General features: G+C 35.3%; 1 protein-coding gene across 1 annotated transcript; it reads left to right on the plus strand.

Annotated features, from left to right (window-relative positions):
• Positions 1-1,778: 1,778 nt before the first annotated feature.
• LOC118648228 lies at positions 1,779-5,926 on the plus strand. Its single transcript, XM_036294545.1, has 8 exons — positions 1,779-2,907; positions 3,072-3,198; positions 3,335-3,479; positions 3,550-3,825; positions 4,323-4,491; positions 4,614-5,276; positions 5,410-5,547; positions 5,635-5,926. Exons 1-8 carry the CDS (start codon positions 2,802-2,804, stop codon positions 5,688-5,690), a joined length of 1,680 nt encoding a protein of 559 aa, XP_036150438.1. The 5' UTR covers positions 1,779-2,801; the 3' UTR covers positions 5,691-5,926.
• Positions 5,927-21,978: the final 16,052 nt, after the last annotated feature.

Genomic DNA, 21,978 nt, shown 5'->3' on the forward strand with positions numbered 1-21,978 from the left:
TCGTGCTCGCGTTAGCTAAAACAAATTAACATTTAAATTAATTTGTTTTGCATTTGTAGTATAATGTAAATCAACTGTTTAATAAGACAATCAAACTCCCCCGGGATAATTATCGCGATAGCTGCAGTGCGTATCAGCGAAGACATAACACGTCTCGGGCATATATCTCCGAGAAAGAGTGGATCTTTAAAAAAATTGACTTTTAGTCTTCACGAATGTCGATTCGGCCGTAAGCGACTCGAGATTATTCGTGCCGTCGCCACTCGGCGCCGTTTACAAATCTTCCGCGATAAAGTGCGCCACTCCGAGAGAATGGACCGCGTAAAGTCCGAACGTAAAAGCGGGAGAGCATGTCGACTAGGTCGCCAGCAGCGCCGTGCGAAGAGTGACCGGTTTGTGCAGCCATCTCTAACCCCCGCATGCACGAATGCGGGGGTAAGAGAGTGATGCAGGATCCCGTACTCGGATCCCGGCGGAGGGCGCAGGTCAGTTTGACCCAAATGCGGACTGGGTTGGCCGGCAGCCAGAGTGCCGTGTACCCCGGACGTCCCTCGTCGTCGGAGGGCTCAGTGCCAGCCGCCACGCCAGCCCGAATCTTCACTTATATTTTTCCAATGGAATCACCGCGCGGCTGAATACGGCGGCGCGCCGGATATCAATTTTTGAAGCCGATAAGTTGATCGGCTGTCACTCGCTTCCATTAACTTGCAAACCGCGCGGCTGGTTCCTCCTGTGTATGCACTTCCGACTATGCCATTGACAAAGGGACATGCGGTCAGATCAATGCTTCGCGGTCGTGGATAATTTAAACGATTATTTCGCTATCACGATATTTGGATTAATTCATTAAAGTACAGAGTTAAACTAAATACTTTAAATTGAAACGTGTAAAAAACTTTATCACGTGTAATTATAAGATCAATATCGTCAATATTAATGTCAAAATCAATATTAATTATTAGAGATATAATCGAATATGACAAAAATAATGAAAATGTACATTCAATGTACATTTTTTATTCCTTAAAATATATAGCTAATTTAACTAATTAATTAATAATAAAATAACATACCGATATGTGAAAATACAACTACTTAATAAAAGCTTTGATAGCCAAATCTTAATAAAAAAATAGTCAAAATTTGTGCTTTTTATGGAGAAAAGTATTTTCTACTAATTGACTATCATTGTAATTGAAATTTAAGCGTTTATTTAAAACATATAAAGTATTTTTAAGAGCTTCTCTAGATTTTTTGCTATGTTGTAAATTCAAATAAATATCTCTTACCAAAAATAATGTTCTGCTTTTTGAAATAAATTCTATTCTCTGAAGCAAGAATTTTCAATTTTAAAAAATCAAGATAGTGGAACCAATCTGGTAAACCAAAAACAAAAGGTATTATATATTTTTATTATTTTCAAATTTGTTTTTTGGGTATTTGGTCGCTCTATATGAATCTGAGGTCAACATTTTCAAATATTGAGAGTCCAAGAGATGACAGACTCAATATGACTAACAAAAAATTAAAAAATAGAATTAAATTGTTAACAATATTTTCATTGAAAAAGGAAAAAGTATTGAATAAAAATAATATCTTCAAACAAAAAATTAGAATCTTTTAATATTATTATTATTATCAAAATAATCGTAATTTATACTTTGCTCTTTAAATAATTATTGCAATAAAAATGTAATATTTGTCTGAAATTAAAAATTACAAAACTTATAAAAAATTTTATATTCTTGCTTATAAAATAATAATTATTAAATTAATACCAAATTTTTGCATTTTTCAGAAATCTAAAAAAATATCTTACATGACAAATAGCTTAAAGATATTTTTTAGGATATCTTAGGCAACTTCTACAAATATCTTGGAGATATCTTTTATAATTATCCACGAGACTTTGATGTTTTCCGGAATGACATCGTCACTCGCAGATTTTTCACGTATTTTAGGCTTCGCTGCTCTATAAAAAAAACGACGACATTAAATATCAAGTGAACGACCCGGACGATTTGAAATTCGTTCGGATTTACGATCAATTCGACTATATATTTTTTCGCTTCGCTCGTTATCTTCGCTCCGCACTCGTGACCACTGCGATCTTTTCGACCCGCGGGCCACATTTGTGCCAAAGCACACTCTACAACGACGCATGACCTGCTTTTTAAGCAACCCCCCTTCCCTCCCCCGGTCTAAAGTTACGACCGTTCGGCGAACAATCGGAAACTTCCACGAAAGTAAACTGGATCCCGTCAGCGTCGCGCCGGAATCCACGAAATTTTTCGCGGGAGCGCGAAGACGAGGGGAAACGTATGGCACGAAGTCCGTTCGCGCTTTTCTCTCGTCGCCGCGACGAGTAGAGTAGACGCGTGTTTATGGCGCACGAAACTTCCCCCGCGACAAGTTAGCCGCGCCGAAAGTGTCGCCAACAAGCGAACAATCGAACAACTGCCAACTTCCGCGCCGCGTCGATTTCCTCGATTTGTAGTTGCTAAATAACGCTTTCGCCGAAGTACTCGATAACTTTTGCTATTGATAAGAACGTAAATGCCTCTCGGGCGAAATTGAAATTTTCCGCGCTTTTCCTTTCCGTGTAATTACGCGTAGGAATTTACTGTCCGATCTGATTATTACGCGACTATCCCGCTGGTCTCGCGCTGGCACCCTGCTTCTCGCAATTGCTGGAAACTTCAGACCGTTCGGGAGAATAGCGTGGCTTTCAGGGACACTTACGTGTACATATACGTAACTGCGTCGCATCAAAGCAACTATAGTAATTTTCGACGAGAAAAATGGATATAGATAACAATCGGGAGGGTCACGATGATCCTCAATTTGTGAAAGTGCTGGAAACTTGTTTGAAAATGGAAATTGCGGCGAGCCAGAAAATTCTCGACGGTAAGGAAAACGCGGTACTTTAACCAACAAAAGACGTAAAACTCACGCGGGGGAGAGAGAGCGAGTGGAAGAGATCCACAAACAAATGATAATTGTCCATCGACTCTTCAATTTATCTTTGCTGCTGCTTCTTAAGAAAAGAATAATTTGTCAATAATTTCCAGTCAACACAGCGGAAATAAAGCAACTAAAGATTACAATACGCAGCGAGCTCGATAAAAGGAAGGAACTTAAGGGAAAGATGGCGCAGATGAACAAGATTAAGTTGATATTAAATGAGACTTTAACAAGGTACGCGAAGCAATTACCTGCTATTGTACTTTATATTATTTTTATATCTTATATTACTTTATATAATATAATTGCACTTTTTTTTTTACATTTCTCTTGGATTACTCGTATATCGGAATTTCGCTGTGTTTCACAGATTGTACATAAGCATCAACGAGGTCTCCGATAGTTTAGAGACCATAAAAGCAAACGCCGACGATCAGTACAAGCTGATTCAGTTGAGAGCGCAAGAGTATCAGGACATCATTGCTGAATACAAGAAAACGTGGCATGAGTATCGTGTTAGTAAGAAGTTTCCCATTTACTTGTACAATTGCAGAACTTAACCGAATAAATAATTCGTTCTTATAGGCTATATATGAGAGATTTCCACTGGCAAAGGCTAGGAACGCGGCTAAGGTCAATTTGGAAAAGCTTAAAATCGAGTATATGATCATGTCTTACAAGAAAGCGGAAATAATGACAATTATCAAGCAGAGGCGACATATCAACTGGATCCGCATGCGCTGCAAGATAATCGAATTTGTCACCGTGATGTTGGAACGTATGAAATTGGAGGAAAGATTAGTGACGACGAAAGGAAACGTGAAACATCACAGAAATGAATTACAGTCAATCGAAGCCGAGGTCTCTAGACTACGCGCTACACTGTTTTTTTTTTAATATACAAAGAAAAAGAAATTATTATCAATTCCATAATCGTTATCTCATATACGTATAAGCAAGAATATAAACTTTTTTAAAGAATTTGATTATCTTAAATATCATATCATCAGCAAAATATTATATTCTCAATACATTAAAATAGTCATCTAAGAAGCACAATATAATTGTTTTGATAATAGTATTAAACAATTTTAAACTATTAAGATACTGTTATTTTCTATTCAACATTTTTTGAAATAAAAATAAATATATACTTTTCTTGATAAAACTATACAAAATTTCTTCATGTGAGCAAGTTATGTCTATTCAAGGTTATCAAATTCTTTTCACAACATTTTATAATCTCACTTATATATGAAACAATTATATTGTAGATTTAAGATTAATTTTTTATGTATATATTATATATTTGTTATATATAATGGTTAAACAAATATCTAATTCGTCGACTTTCATAGCTGCAAGTATTACGCAGGAAGGAGGAGGATCAGCAAAGACAGAGAAAGCAGAAAATGTTGGAAATGGCACCGCCAAAGATCAATATACCGTTTCGCGAAATGTACGTTCAGAACCAGATGCGCGCGAGGGTGCAGCATCAATGGAAACAGATTCAAGAGCCCTTTGATGGTAAAAATTCATTTTACACTTTATAACACCTCGTCCCAGATAGGACAAGGACATTGATTCACGGATACGCATGCATATGTATGCGAGGTGTGCCCTATATGTTAAAGTCATTTGCTTTTTAGATACCACATCCGTCAATACCTTGTTCCTGGAAGAATTATGCATAAACGAGAACGCTACAGTGTCGCCCGAGCGAATGGACATAGATACGACACACGACAATAATTACAATAAACCTCCTGCGGCCGACACGGAAATGTCTAATTCTAAAAGCGCGATTGTTTCGGATAACGATAATACGCGCCCCGCTTCGGTAGCGTTCGATACGGAGCCAAGTGCTGAAAAAGCGACTTCGGTAGACAGCGACGTAGAAATGAAAGAGACTCATCACGACGAGATACAGAAGTCGCAAGAGTCCGTTAAAACGCAACCAAGCTGCTGTACAAAAGAAAACCCGCTCAAGCATAACATCGCGAAGAATCCACAGAACGAAATTGAAGCAAAAAGAATCCGACTTCAAAGGCAGGACAGTAAGAGGAGTATCAATAAAATAACTACCCCTCAGCCGTCAACTATTGTTAAAGAAATGAGTTTGGGAAAATCCTCGCCTCGGTCGGTTCCGAAGATTAAAAAGATAGAAACCGTACATTACAATATTACACCGTTAATACCGAAACCCATTCAGCGCTCGACTGTCACCGCGAGCAGTATGTTTTCTCCGATTATGCATTACGAGTACTGTGACAGCAATATGAGTTCCTTTGATCAGGATTTTATGTCAAAAGGTTATAATTAAATTGCTTGTCCTTTATAATGAAAGAAATTAAAATATATTTATTTGCAAATGTGTGATAAATTTTATATATTATTTTAAATATAAACATAGTAAATCTCTCACTAAAACAAATTTTCTCGTAGGTGCACCATCATTTTACGAGGAATCTCTGTGTAATTATAGGTTATCTCCGACTTCTAATTTATCAATTTGTCCTGAAGAAGACGTGCCGATGCAACAGGATAATAAACCTGACAAGACATCTAACGAAAGGACATCGCGTATTAAAACTTTTTTATCTCAAATTATTCGCTGCGATTAATTTTACGATTTTGAAACTCTCTAATTTTTAATTTTCACTTTTTCAGCGTTCGATTTTAGTGACTTTACGAAGAAGGCCAAGGATGACTTTTCATTGTTTTAATGAAAAAAGAAAAAGATTATTGTTTAAACGGATTAAATGGCTTTTATATATAATCCTACACGATAATTTCAATGACGTATTTCAAAAATTCAGTATATTATATATCTTAAATTGTGTTACATTAATCAAACAAAACATATTATTTTTCATATAACGTAAGATAAGCACCGTTATACGTTAATCAAGCAACACATTATTTTTATTATATAAATTCTGTTACATCGATTAAGCAAAAATATATTATTTTTTATCATTATATTTCTAATTGTATCGAAAATAAAGAATTGATTTATATAATTTCTATGTGTAAAGCATGCTGTTGCTCGAATCTTCATTGTGTTACTTGAGATACTGAGATTGTCGAATTATTACTGAAGAGTTAACAATGTCTGTGTACTCCTAATGTAAAGTTAGCAACAATTATGTACTTTCGAAGTAATTTTGGACTCTTACAAGAAGTTAAATGACTAATTTTGTATACAGGTGCGTCTCCGGCGCGTAGATATCAACGGCGACAACTTTGCGGTACCTATATATTAAATAAATGCTTGCTCAACGAGTCGCGATTATGTACTCACCGCGGGAGTTTCGGTCTCCTTTACGCGAATATATGCCGTGCCCTCGTGCAATTTTGGCTCCCGTGCAATTTCGCTGGAGAGCGCCGAGCGAGTTACAGCCGTTTACTTCCGCCGGGAGAAGCGGGAACCGTAGGAGAAATAAGATAGAAAGGAAGAGGAATCCCTTCATGCTCCTTCTGTCTACAGGTAGTGGAAAAAGAAGGAGCACTTAAATTTTGTAAAAATAAGCTCTTTAAAGACCCACTTTCTGCACTCGCTTTTTGCGAAAACACTGTGACTCGCGTGTAATCACACCGCGGATAATGTACGGTAATGTCCCGCAATGCCTTACAAGTTTCTTAATTACTTCTGAAATTCTTATTGCATTTCCGTCTCTGATGCTCCCGTGACATGCAAATTTCACTTCAGGAGGATGTTAATTTTAAAAACAGGAAAAAAATTCGACATCTCTTAATTACTGTTATACATTTCATATTCGCATTAATTTCTTCGCACTGTATTTCGCTTTTAAATTACTCGTAACAGACAATTTGTCTTGTCTCGTATAGTGATTTGCCTTATCTTCCGGTGTATACGTTTAATAAATTATTTCTTCATGCAAACAATGTCCAATTACGCAACGAAGAAATAGGAATGAAGATTCCAGTATGGGAGTGTCAGTTAGTTGGACTCCTTGCCGATCCTTCTTCGGTAATTGGCAGAAAAAGTATCAGCCACGTGATATGAAGGGTAACTTCTTAATCTGCCTCTTCGCTGTCCTCCTCAGGTCTAATCGTATCAGCCGGTGTAATTGATATAAATTAACCTGCTCGTTCGAGCGTTTCATTTGTGTCGCAGGGAAGAAGAATACGAAAGTTTGTTATTACCTGTCGTAACTTTGGCGAGCCGCCTTTTCGCGGGGAGCCGAGGAGGAGACTCCTAGTCGAGAGAAATTGTGTCCTTTTATAAGCCAATGTAACGACGGGAGGCCGACTATCAAGCTATTTTATTTCAAAAGTTTCGCATTGAGGTACGAGAAAGATAAATGGGACATTTAATGGCGCAATCGTCGAACCGTCGTCTTCCGCCGCGTGAGAGGACTTTAATCGATCGATAACATCATCTAGAAAATTCTTAGTCAAGTTCGCACTTCGAGTAATTGTTTCTCTATTGCCCGCGGAATATATCATTATATTGTATATTAAATTGTACAACATGCTCTAAACTGTACCATGTATAATTACAATGATTCTTGTACTATTTTATATAATTCAGCTCAGGTATATTATAAAACTTTAATGCACTACACAGAGGTAAAAATTAATCACTTAATTTAAAAAAAATTAATTAATCCAGGAAATTTTTGACAATTAAGATACAAGACTTAAGTACAGGAAACGAGGAAAATTATTATTATAGCTCTATAAAGATATGATCGAAAAATTGCGGCTTTTCTCGTCCGATTTCGACGTCGCACGAAAGCATTGCGACCTCTTTTTGCAGGACGATTTTTCTTTCTCTGGTCCGTACAATACCTGGCTTTACGGATACGTGACTAGAATGTTTCGCTTGTGCCCTCGTACGAGATAACTCGCAATGTTCTTCAGGCAACCCTTTCCGTCCCGACGAAACGCTCGTCGTTACTCGGCTGAAAGTGGAAACTTAGTACATTCGTAATGTACATTTATTAACTCTGCGCAATGCCGCGTATATTTTGTTAACGAGGGAAATTCGCTTCCTGCAATCGAATGTTCTTACACCAATAAACCCATTTATGCATTGCGACCCGTTCTTACGCCGCAGGTGGTAATTTAGGTTAATTACTTCCTGCACAGAGTTAATGGTGTCTTTATAACTTGTTTAAAGTCTACTGCTTGTAATGGGGTTGTGTCCCCCCCCCCCGACACACACATATACATATATATATATATATATATATATCAATTAACGCAAATAAGTGAATAAGGAATATAAATCACGAAATAATTGACCCTCTCAGTAAATAAGATCACTCTTCGACCCTACACTACAGTTCTTACAAAGAGACCGAATAAAATAATAGACACAGTTTACAAATGAAGATAACATAACAAATTGGAATATTATACGCTGTATTTACAAATGCGTAATAAAATTTTGCAGTTTCGGAGAATTCATTCTTGTCAATCCGGAAAGCTCGTGATGTTCAATCTGCTTGCATTATCACATTACTCTATAGACTTCGGTCGAGGACTATAATCGCCTATCAACGAAAAGGCATTAGCGACGCGAACGAAATCAGAAACATTCACGTTTTGCGACAGAGTCCATTGTCTCTCGCGCAAATAAAGGAATATGTCCACGTTGCCAGAAGTAATTTCCTGCTCGCGCTGTCGTCGTACACGCACCGTGTATAAACGCATCTCGTAACTTGGGTTAATTACAAGCATATACGTGAAGCTGGAGACTTTGGAGAGGGATGGGTTGGTTGGTTGGTTGGTTGGATTGGGTGGCTAGCTGGTTGCTTTTGTACGAAGTGCCATCGAGGTGAAAAGGGGGATATACAAGGCAGGAGTATTCCATCGTGCACGCGGAGGATTTAGGCAAAAACCCCCGGTAGATTAAACGGCTACGACGTCGCTGATGGCCTAGCCGGAGTATTCAGTAAATTCCGGCAGCCATGGAAACGTCCGCCGTGTATTTTGGCAAGCGTTTTATTGTGCGCATGTGGTGCGAGGGATGGTTTTCTTAGGGTGAAGAGCCGAGTCGAGGATTTACTCGAGACCCTTCTCAGTTACCGCACGCATCTGCTTAAATTGTAATTGACAGTCGGGCGGATTCTGTGTAGTTTGGCACGGAAAGAACGATTCTGTTAAAGTATCGAAAATTTTAATAAATATACATAAATCTGAAATATATTGGACTATTGAAAAAATGAGAAAAAGTTTTGACATCCATCAACTAGCTTAAAGCATCCAATTACTTCGATAGACTAGCATAATTATTTTCAAATCTGTTCTAATTAAATTTTTAAGTGTACTTTAACGTCCTTTCTTTTTATTTTATATAAAAATGTATTTTTGAAATTTATAAGAAAAAGATTAAAAGATATGTGTTCTATTTTCATACACGGAGAAAATTTTAAAGTAAAAATTACTATGTACGATAATAGCCACAAACCATAAGAATAAATTTCAAAGAGTTATACCATAAGTAGTGTAAATTATATTCTAATTTAATGAAAAACGTAGCAAAAAAATTCCATAATATCTTCCTCGGTTCGAGCTTACTATTTACCATTGTAATTTTTATGATAAAATTTTCTTGGTGTATAATTTGAAGTTTGACAATAATGTAACATGCAATATACAAGAGCATTTTATTAATGTTTCTTAAAGTGTTTAATCCATTTTTTAGAGAGAATCTTTAAAATTGAACTTAATTCATTTAACATTTAAACAAAGATGATTTACAAATTATAAATGATTGTATGAATACCAAAATTTTGACAGGTAGACGTGGCAGTTGGCACCTTTAATAGATATGGCGAGAAAGAAAAATAAATTGCCCGAAATTAGACGATGTCGAGAAAAGGTGGACACGCATACGTATGACTAAGGGACGAGGCCGTTTTTTTGCGACCAAATTGTCCGCTGGAACTGCTCTATTTTATCACGATCTGTCGATAACAGCCAGGTCTGACTAAGGGGAGCGTCTCTCTCGTCTCTTACGTATAGGATCATCTCGCCGGGCACGTCGTAGATTCTTGCGAAATGAAGTGGCTGCTGTACTTGCCAACTTTGCACGTTCAATTTTTCTGATATGAGACACTAAATTGCTAAACTATCTCATTTTCATAAATTGGCGATATGACTGTTCCGCGGAATATCAGACGCGGTTCCTTCCAAGCAGATCCAATTTAATAATCGCTTAATACGAATAAAATTTATTTATCTAACGCATACAAAACTGCTGCTAAATGTCTGCAAGTAAATAATAGCGGGGAATTATTTGCGTCAATTGTCGAGAACGGTGTTACAGCTTTCTGTTACAGTCAATTCACCTCAACATGAAGAACGTTTCGTTAAAGTGACAGTTGAACATTTCAGTCCGTACCAATGTATTTTTATTGACAATAACACTGCATTTTGTGATCCTTTTTTTCACTCGCTCGCAAAGTGACAAAGACACGGTTATTGGACAAAATGTTTATCGATACTGTCGATCTCACCACATCGGCGAAAAAGAGATTATATTTGTACAAACGTTTCTTTGTTCATCATGATTAGTTTTGATATCCGCAATGCATTTCTGATTCTCATATTTTGTGAAATAAAAAACAGCATCACGTGTATAAGACTGTGTCGCAATAGCAAACTGCTACACAATAAAATATTTATTTTTTTCATGATTATTAATGGTCCACGAATTTTTATTTTTACGGGCTGTTTACGCGGAAACACCTGCGGCGAAAGAGATATTAAAGTATTGCCACAAATATGATTCCATACGCGAGTATTACGGTATCATGAATGAATTATTTTGCAGATAAATAATTGCAGTATTTATTCTTTTATGTAAAAGCTTCGACCTGCTTTTAAGCTCCATCCGGTCAATTTGCTACAATTGTAGTTTTATTTTGTGCCCATTCTGAACGTGACTTTTGCCATCGCGGCTATGTTACAGCATCGTCTACGCCGCATTTATTTTAAATCGGCAATATTCAATCGTATTATATCAAACTTTTATAAAATTTGGCAGTTGAATATTTGCGAATATATGGCGCTGCGTGAAATATCACGCTCCTGTCAACGTCTTTCTTTGAGCGCCGCGTTGTAATATCACTCTTGCAACGTCGGTGGAATTTCATTCTGTCTTTACACACGTTGCGAAGCTGCTACGATGCGAGGCATCGACTGATTCGTCGGCGGGGGTAGGAGAGAGGGTCGGCGTTTCTAACGAAGTAGAAATTCCTGCGCACGCCAGCCTTTACCGGGAAATCGCAACGAGGCACGTTTGGAAGCGGATATCGAAACTATACCCGCCCGAGAACAATGAAGGGATCAATTGCCGTCGTAGAACACCACGGCAACTGGGAATTGAGACCAAAATACTCGCGGTTGCGAGCTCTAAATGGAAGATGTTTGATCCGCGATTCGGCCGCTCGCCCTCGCGCACACAAATCGGATTAGTTCGCGGCGAAAAAAAACATTTAATTAAAGTGTAAAAGGGAATAAATTGTTACTGCAAATGCAATTTTATTTTTAGACCATTAATACGTAAGAAGCGATAGACTCTCCTTAATATTAAGTTTCAACTTCCTTAACCGAATTAGAAAGCTCGTGTCGAACTTCCCATTAGCTCCTGAAATTTTCTCTCTACGCGCTTTCTATCGTTCTCTCAATGAACGGGAAACATTTCAAGAAAATGAGATCTCTCGGATTCCACTCTAATTTCAGCGATTCCCGATCCATTCGTCGTCGTCGTCGTCGTCGTCGCGGTTTCCGCCTTAGCTCGTCGAGTGGATATGCATTTGTCGGCGCGTTAAAAGCCCCCCTTTAAACTTAAAGCCTTCTGCGAGCGACAAAACCAGAAAACGCAAATGTTTCTCACTCACGCGAGCATGGACGCGTCTCGTCGCTCCCATCTCCGCAATCGTCGACAACATTGCAGACTTTGTTGAGGGCGACGCAGTGCCCGTTGGCGCACTGAAACTCGCTCTGCCGGCAAGAAAGCACCGTCGTCGCCGTGAGGATGCAGGTGCAAACGAGCCAATGCATGTCTGAAACAATATAAAAAGCAACGTGGCTTAGTATAAGTAGAAAGAAGAACTCTTCGCGCGCTTATACAGGATCTGAATTTTTCATGTGACTTAAAAAGGAAGCTACAATGACCATACGTCCTTCACTTTAGCCGTCTTCTAAATTTATTTTATTCGTTTTAAATTCAAATTTATTTTTTTATTTCGAAAATATTGCGAGAAATTCTTTTCTTGTTTGCAAATTTGCATTGTATTGCCTAATGTTGTAATAATAAGGGATCTTTTTTCCAAAAATAACAAATTTCGTGTTATGTAATATAATTTGTTTTGTCTTTTGTTAATTATGTGTTTTAATCTTTCCACTAAAATTATTTAAATTAGATCCGTTTTCATTTTTTATTGTTTCAAACTTACTTTAGATTTAAACCAAGGTTTTTTTCCAACCGGTTTCAATTTTGTAATGAGCAGACTTCTGACAATCAAGAGGTAGTTTGGAACCATATAGAAAAAAGTTCTAAAATTTTTAGGTTTGTTTTTATTTTCTCTAAGAAAATATAACCACCACGGTTATACAACCATCGTTGCATAACCAAAATGTATCTAGATTATAATTATACAATTCTTTACACGATACATAATTTTCATTGCGTATAATATTTTTATACGTACAATAAATTACATTTAATTATCATAATGCGATATAATAATATATTATATATTTATATTACAAATTACGTATATTAACTTAAAATAATATTTTTAGAACCATTTTTGAAATTTAAACGAACCTTTAGAACGTAACTCCTCAGCTTTTTGATCAAACAATTCTTTTGTAAAAAAATATTTGTCTGTCAAAATTCAAACATAATGCTGTTTGAATTTTGTGAATCAATAGTCAAACGAATCAGAGAATTGAAAGTTAGCAGAATGAAAGTATATTTGCACGGAAAATCAATGTAACGGAGTTTTTTTTACATGCAATATATCGTTCTGCGTTACAATTTGAAATATGCTGTTCGAAATCTGTTATATTGTCAGAAGCGAATTTCGTTTACTTTACAGCATGTAACTTTTTACTAGATAATAGTTAAAATACTTAAAACTGAGTCTTCAAGTTTTTTTAATTAAAAAATTACATTGATTGATGTCAATTGTTAATATCAACATTACGAAAGAATGCAGAATAAAAGAGGTGATTTTACATTTCGTTTATTGAACTCAATTCAGCTAGTATTATAACGAGAACTTGAACGTCGCACTCGGCTGGACGTCTGGGATTAACAGAGTTGCTACCACTAGCATAAAAATATTATTGTTGCGGTGATAAAGTTTCGAAACAACGTGAACGCGCAACTTCGTCCCTCGAAGTTAAATCGAACAGGAACACGAAGGATATCGGACCACGTTCTCTCGATTTCCGGCGTCGCCTGAAAGCGTCGTTCACCCAATTGAAGAAACTTTCGCTAGGTATTCTCGATTCCCCAATGTAACCTCTGCTATGCGGTCTTTGCTTTTTTTTTTCCTTAAAAACTCCTAAAACTGAGATCCTGTCGAGCACGATAACTGATCAACTATTTCGCTAATTACAATATTACGATAGGAGCAAATTTTGCAATTCGCTTAAACTGCAATTATTGCTTTTTATAAATACACAATAAAAAAATATAAACGTATAAAAACCAGGAAAATTTACAGCTAGAGGAAAATCTTTTATTTCAATAAACTACATCAAACAAATATTTCATTAATAACAATATACAAAATATCAATGTTTTCATATTGTAAAATATGATTTAAAAAAAATCTCTTATTTCGCAAATCTAAAATAATTTAAAAAAATATAATATTTGTATATTACATAAATCTTCTTCATCATGAACTATATAATACTAGTTTGCGTATATTCCCTATTATCTACCCTTTATCCTGAAGTCAGTACTATAATATTATAATCTTTTCTTGAGCAGATAAGATGAAAAGATATGATTTTTCTTTTCGTTCAATCGGCTCGATGCGTAGCCAATTTCTACCGCCATATAAAGAGAAAATTCAAGTGCGAGATAAGAAAAGAAACGATTCGATATTCATGGAATTACGAAGAGTAAAGCAAGGGAAAATCAGACAGACAAGCAGGGAAAAAGTAAGTTATTGTTGAGGCGCTATGGTATACATTCTCGCCTCTTCCTTGTCGCGCGAAAGTTACGCTGAATAAGTTTAAATGTCAGGAAATATGCAGAGAGCCTGGAAGAAAGCAGAAAAGTTTTGCGAATGTCGCCTGGTAAGAAGGCGACTCATCGTTCACATCGATCTCGATGCTTTTGAGTGTTCTAAGTCACTTTCACATTAAAATTATGAGAATTCAACGCGGTTTATCTTATATAAGTTTAATCCTCTATCTTTTTTTTTCATTTGTATCAACAGCTCTGGCGAAATTTTGTGCTTAAAAAATTCCCAAAGATGTGAATTCTAATTCTTAAATATTAAAATTTTTAAAAATTACAAAAATGTGAAACTACAATATTTTACGAGCACTAAAAGATGATTTTCTGTTATTATAATGCATATTTATATAATTTTCAGAAAAGTTTTATTTGAAATTTTCTTTTTACGGTTATAGAGGCACAATAAACATTTTTCATAAAGTCTAAAACGGTTTACTATCGAAACTGTCGTTTCAGCGCTAAGTCAAGATTATTACTTTCGAGTTTCGCGAGTTTATATCATGCGTGTCACCGACTTTACGTCAGATGCTATATATATAAGGAATAGAGACGGGAAATTCTCAAGATATCTCCGAGACATTGCATCGAATATTCAAACGTTTAATGCGGGATTCAAGCTTCCGCTGCGTCAGTCTGTGTCTTCGCACTTTTTTATCCTTTTAGCCGCCAATTTCGCAGGGCGAATTTCACGAGACAACTCGCGTGTCATCCTTCTCGTCACGAATTTCCAGAATTTCTAGCAATTTCCTATAAATACCTCCCATCGCGGAACTTTAAACAAAATTAATCTCTTAATGGCGGCACGCGTATAAACGGCGCAGATAATACAAATAAATTTAACAGCGAAAACAACTTTCGAACTGAGTAATCTATTAGATTAAATTTTGAATTGTTATTATTATTGTGAGTTCTACACAGAATTTATGTACTTTCTGAAAGTAATTCGATTTTATTTGCACGAAGAATTAAATATTATTTAAATTATTAATAATTAAATGACATTTAAAATATAAAATACATAATGGCAGAAAATTTGACTTAATAAATAATTGTCATGGTCTAAAATACGGTAAAATATTTTAATATTGTTTTCATGATACAGGAAACTAATCGTGTCACAGTCTTGTAAGACATTTAACTCATATCTGTTTACTCTCATTAGTGATCTGTTTAACGACGTAACGTACGTGGGTACGATGATGTTTACTACAGGACAATTAACTACAGGACGAGAGTCAATTAATTTGTGGCCTTAAGTGGCTAAGTCAACATTAATTAACGATTGACACGTTACGTACAACACCTTACAGAAACATAAAATAATTGATTTTTTATGTTTATTAATTTAACAGTTGCATACTTCATTGATGTTGTAAAAAACAAGACTATTAATTAATGTATCCGTCAGTTAACTTACGCGAATTTTTTTTGTTTGCTAATATTCTTTTCTTTTACAATAAGTGCGAATATATATGACAATGTTAATTTGCAATCAAATTTATTCGACACGCAAGCGTAGCGCTCCGTTTCCGTTGTTTTCGCTTTTCGCGGAAAAATCTATGGCCGTATAATTTACATAAACAGCGGGTTACTATCGAGACCGTTTTAGCGATGCAAATGATGAGAAGCCGAGGGATGGGAAATGAAAATTGTGCGCTCTCTAAAGCAGTTAGTTGCTCTTTTTGAACGACATTTGGACATTGGTGGTGATGTTCGAATTACGACGAATCCTCGAATTAAATACCTATGTAATACTTTTTTCCTTATAAATTTATTTTTAAGAAATTTATTTTTATTGTTACACACACAAAATTTCAGACATATATCATATGACATTTAAAATAAACAGCATTTCTTATGTATTTTTCTATCCCAAGTGTTTTTTTCTATCCCAAGAATCTTCGAATTTATTTGTTGTAACTGTCTAAGAAATATTTATTTTTTTAGAATAATATCTTAAGAATATAATATCAAGCGATTAATGGATTTTATTTATCTCACGTTTTATATCTCATTTATAACCAATAATAAACTTTCAAAATATATTTTAGTGTTGTAATTTAAAGTAGTTTTTAGTAGACAAAATCATGAATAAAAAATATTGAGATAAACAGTCGATTGAATAGAAAGGCAATTTTTTATAAGTTTTATACAATAACTATTGTGAGTATTGATCTTGTTTCCTAGTTCGTACCATAATTAACGTTAGAGTCAGTACTTGCTAAAGATAGTGTCTGATCTACTGAGAAGCCTACTGAGACAAGCATGAAAAAGACTGAAAAGCTCCTGTCATCTATGAGACAGCATTAAGCTGAGTCATTTCCGCGAAAAGAGGGTGCTTAAATTTTAAGCTTTTGACTGCCGCTGTGATTTAACTATCATCTTACATACCTTTTAACATTTAGTTGCATCAATTTATAATTTTTTCTTTATTCTTTTTTTTTAAGTGATATACTAGTCCAACAAAACATCTTTTTAAATAGTTTTTAAATCTTTAAAATAAACCTGTTAAGAATAAACCTGTAAACCAATTTAACAAAATTCGAATCGCTCGCCATTGTTTTCACGTTTTGAAGAACGCGGCATATGGACCAAACAATGTTAAACTTTAAATGTGTTTTCCTCAAACTGTTTTTCAACTTTGTGCAAGACTTTTCTCAGAAACTACTAAACCGACTGACTTCTGCCTTGAAAGAAAATATCGTAATACTTATGGTCAAAACTAAGATTTTTTTAATGGTTTTTAGTCATAAAAGTCGGAAAAAAATTGCAAAATTTTGTTTCTTATTAATTAATCAAAATTTGTTCAATATTGCGATAAATGATTTATTCTCTTCAGTGATAACCATATTTGTGTAGAAAAAAATAAATCTTGTATTGTTAGACACAATTTTTGAAGTTATATAAATAAAATTGTGCTGTAAAATTACTTATAAAAATGTCTGTTTTATATTAATAATGACTAAAAATTAAATTTTTATAAAAATAAAGAAGTAACAAATACGTATCTAAAATGTCAATATTCTAGATGTGTTTTTACTGCAGCTAAACAAAAAATTTATAAAACTATAGCCTTTACAATATTCTTCAAAATAGAAGATATTTTTACTATTAAAATGTATGTGAATTAATGAATATTTAAGAATATATTAAGCAGAATTTACATAATTTTGTTTAATATTTTGCAAACTACGTAATAATATATAACATAACATAATATAACGTTTTCGACATTATGATAATTTGAAGCAAAACCGCCAGCGTTTGGAAACGCAATGAAGCAATTCTTCGCGCGTTAATTGCTCATAAAATTTTCTGCAAAATGCATTATGCGCGGCTAGGTCGTAATTTGTGCTGCTGTCACAGTACTCAACTTCTAATTGAAATCAGATTCGAGCGATAAATTCGCACAGTACACTGTTACAGGAAGATTGCGTCGTGAGTATTATGCGTATTTCAATTATAATACGGCAAAATTCAGATTGTCATCAGGCAAAATTACTAACCGCCCTGGCGCATAACCCACACACATTGAATACACAATGGCTTTTTGGGAACTTCCCCCAGGTACAACTGTAGGCCAAACTTCATCAAAGTTCTCTTCCGCCGACATCGAATATAATATCGCGTTGTCGGCCATGCACGCACATACGTACACTCGTGTCGAATGTCACGTCTGGGTTTGTGTGCCCATGTATAATGCCAATAGTCGCTGAAACTTTAAGCTAAAAGCATCTCTTGAACTGAAGCTTCCGCCATTATCATCGCAGCTTTTCAAATTCAAATGATAGTCGGATTATGTAGAATTTAACTGTCTTAATGTTCTAACATCAATTTGAACCAACTCACGTTTGAAAAACACGCATAATAATTCCATTCCACCTTGAGAATTTTTACTTTACATCGGTGTTTAATAATCTTAGTGATGATTATAAGTAATGATATAGCTGCATTAAAATACATTGTAAGCAAGATTATTCCCACTTGGGCTTTTTAACTTGCGCTATAGATTGATTTTATATTTTTTTAAATTTAAATATATATATATATATTCAATCAAATTATTAATATTATGCAGTATCTCAGTCTCGTCAAAATAGTAAAAAATAACAGTTTATTAAAAGGTACATCTTATCTATTCCGCGCAATCAGCATTGTATTCTGAAACTTCTTTATGTAACTTTTTTCTTAATGCACTTTAACGCTATATTATTTTTCACGATGTCTTCCTATGGGAGACGCGTCATTCTGTCTCCTTCATGTCTAATCTTTTGTCATCATTTCCGCGAGAAAGGATGACTCGCATAAAAGATACAACCTGTGGTTCTTCTCTCTTGTTTTCGCTTGCTCCCCTGTTTTACCGGCCAACGACGAAAAATGTTCTCGGGTTTTTATCGCCCAGTCTCCCCTACCTATCTCCTCTTTCTGTCTTATCTTTTGTAACCCTCTGTCTACATCTTTTTCTACCTCTTACTCATCTCCGTCTATTTCCATTTTCGTTTTCTAAGGCTGACTGCCGAATGCAAAAGCACTCAAAATAGTCCTGCTGTCTCCGCTCGGTGATAAAGAGGAGTCGGCACGAATGAATTTTGCTGAAATTTCTGCCAAATGCTTTTGAGACTGCGCAGAGTAAATGAGAGGTAAAGACATTACAACGATAGATAACGATTCGCGGAATTATAACTTTTTGGGAGCCAACACGGACTAGATATTAGTTTGAGAATCCAACATAAATATCTCGGGATTAAAAGAGTTATATGTTACCTTTTCTATCTCTACAATTTTATTGATTTCATTGGCACTCTTTTCTATAAACTCTATCTCGTGACTGTTCAACGTGGAAAAAAAATCTCTTTCTTACTTTCCAACATCAATGTTTCTCTAGCTGCAAAACTTGTATCGTAAAGCATTTTTTTCTAAAATAGAGAACTGTAATACAAATAAACATTCAATCTTACTTTACCAGAATAAAATAAATTACAATGCACACTGACTTCAGTTTCCATCTTGCATCCAGAAATGTGTCTACGATGAAATATTATCAGCGTTGAAGTGCATTGTGAAGGTCTACATAAATGATGGTTATACAAATACGTCTTTACATATGTTAGATATACGTATCTCTCAAAGCTGAGAGGAGTAGCTTAATTATTCGTATTTCCGAGTAATACATATAACTGGTTTTCAGTTAACAGCATAGATGTTTGCAAATGAAATACCAAACTTGAGAATTAATTGCGGCAATTGGCATGGTTTGGAGAAGGACATTAATTGCCAAATAGTCAACTGCTATTCAAATTAATTCTGCGAAATCGTCATGAAACTATGTGAAATAAGTTGTTATTTCATCATTGTTAAATATGATATAATTTTCTCTCTCTCTCTCTTTCTCTCTCTCTGATAAATTTAACTTTTTCATAAAGAATAATAAACAGTCTAGTTTTTAATTAAATTTTAGTATTAAAAGAAATTAATGTAGTTCAAAGTATTTAATTATAATAATTAAATTTTCTAAGTTTCTAAAATAAACAATTGACATAAGAATAATATGATAATAACTTTTTACACGTTCGAAAAAGAATTTAATTTCATGATTTTAAAATTTCAGGGCGAGAATAACATTTTTACATGTTCGCGTTTTCTCTTTTCGAGAAAAAACGCGACTTTTTGAAAATTTCTCGAATAATTCTCACTGAAGAAAGTTTATGCTACGCGCGGCAAAGGAGGGCCGTATTTCATTTGAATAACGCATCTTCCTTCAAACGAATCAACGCCGAGCGTGAGGGGCGAAGAAGAACGGTAAGAGTTTCGTACCCTCGCCTGAGGACACAAAGAGATATGCGAGCGTGGATGAAGAATGGTTTTAGAGATCTCGCCTTATTTCGTGAGAGCCTCGCATACACATAGAATTTAAATCATATATTCGAACAAATTGGAATTTGTAATCTTCTCTTTTTTTTTAAATTTAAAAACGAGGGGTGAATATGTACAACGACTGTATGTGGCAGTATATCAAATACGTATTAAATATTACATCGTTGATAGACTTGAATAATATCTAATATAAATATAAGACTAGCCAATGTCGACCTGCGATGGATCTTGGTGCCTAATAATAATTTTTGCGAATTTTACAATCTCCAACGAATTGCGCACTGCATATTCATCAGTCTTTGAAACAGTCCGTATACAAAATTGGAATACGTAATATCACAAATTAACCTGACGAGCAATATAATATTATTTTTTATAGAATTTACTTCGAAAAAATAACACTTTAGCCAGGATATAATTATATAATTGTATAAAATTTATTTTGATATAAAAGCTTTAAGAGATTTATTTTACAATATAGTAAATTAACCTATTTAGCAAGGAAGTTACACGAAAGAAACAAATTGATTTACACAATTAAGAGATTTTACTGCTGCGTTTTAAGAGTAATGAGAAAGTCGTTCTGCAGCGGATCGCATGATTTCAACACTCAGGTCGACTTCTTCTGACCTCTAAATTTCTCGATTACGATTTCTCGAACGGAGCTTTACCAAGGAGAACGGAAGCGACGATCCGGAAATATGTCGAGGAACGCGCGAAGATCACTATTCGTAGAAATTGCACGATGGAACTCGGAGAAATGTCGGATCCAATTTCAGGGGTGGATTTTAAAGCCGATGATCTCTCGTCGGGTATCCTCGAACTAAGCTCGCGCTATAATAAATCTATTTTAACGACTATAATTAAAATACACGCGATGCTTATAATTAAAAATATGGAAATGACTTGTACGCTTCATGGAGACATATTTTATCAAAAGAATATAACAATTTCTTTTGTACTATAATTCGTAAAAAAAAAAAGAAAAGTTATTTCCCTCCTCTCTCTTTCTATAACAAAAAAAATAATTTAACAAAAACATAAACAAATTTTATCTGTTTTTCTATTACATGTAAGATTTGTAAAATGAGTCAGTTAGCTCATTGAAATACGATACAGCAATTTGCCTTAGTGCCGGCCAACTTTGTATACATCGAGAATACCTTGGAACGCTGTTGGAACGTTACGAGCTCAGCGAGCGCGTAATTAGCTGACTCAGGTGGACGAGGCAAATTGCGTGTGTTTGGAACGCGAGAATATTAGGCGGCACGCATATTCGTTATCGATTATCTCTCGGTGTACCGTGTCAGATCGACGCCGGTGCTGCGGCGCCATTTAGACGATCATTTTCTAGCGTGCCATACACATTGAAAATAGCCGTAGCGTTGCCGTATGAAACGCGCCGTTCGATTTCGATGTGTAATTACTGTCGGCCGAGCTATCCTAAATCTTCCGCCGAACTGAATCGTTCTAGTTCGGTGCTGATCGCGGCGGCGATGACGGCGATGGAATGCCGCGAATAATTTCGTGGCAAAATTCAACGAGATTCACGACGGAGGCAATAATCGTGCATGAAATTTATTCACCCGCGTCGGCAATTCGTTCTCGATAAATTAATGCCTTTGGAGAAACGATCTTGCTAATTTTGATTATGTGAAACGGTAGTGTCTGAACTATAAAGAAAACGACAGAACTTTATGATCTAAACGTGATATAATCGTATAATCTTGGCAATGCGCATCTAATTACCCCTTGTTTTATACTGTCTACATTTTGCAGTTTAATGGATTTGTCGAAATGCACTGAAATGTCACGTTAAATCCAACCGAGATCATTAATGCCATTGTCAGACAATAATGTTAGAATCACAAGTAATTTGCATCACGTAAAACAAT

Source organism: Monomorium pharaonis, unplaced genomic scaffold (assembly GCF_013373865.1).
Source record: "Monomorium pharaonis isolate MP-MQ-018 unplaced genomic scaffold, ASM1337386v2 scaffold_306, whole genome shotgun sequence".
Lineage (NCBI taxonomy): Eukaryota > Metazoa > Arthropoda > Insecta > Hymenoptera > Formicidae > Monomorium > Monomorium pharaonis.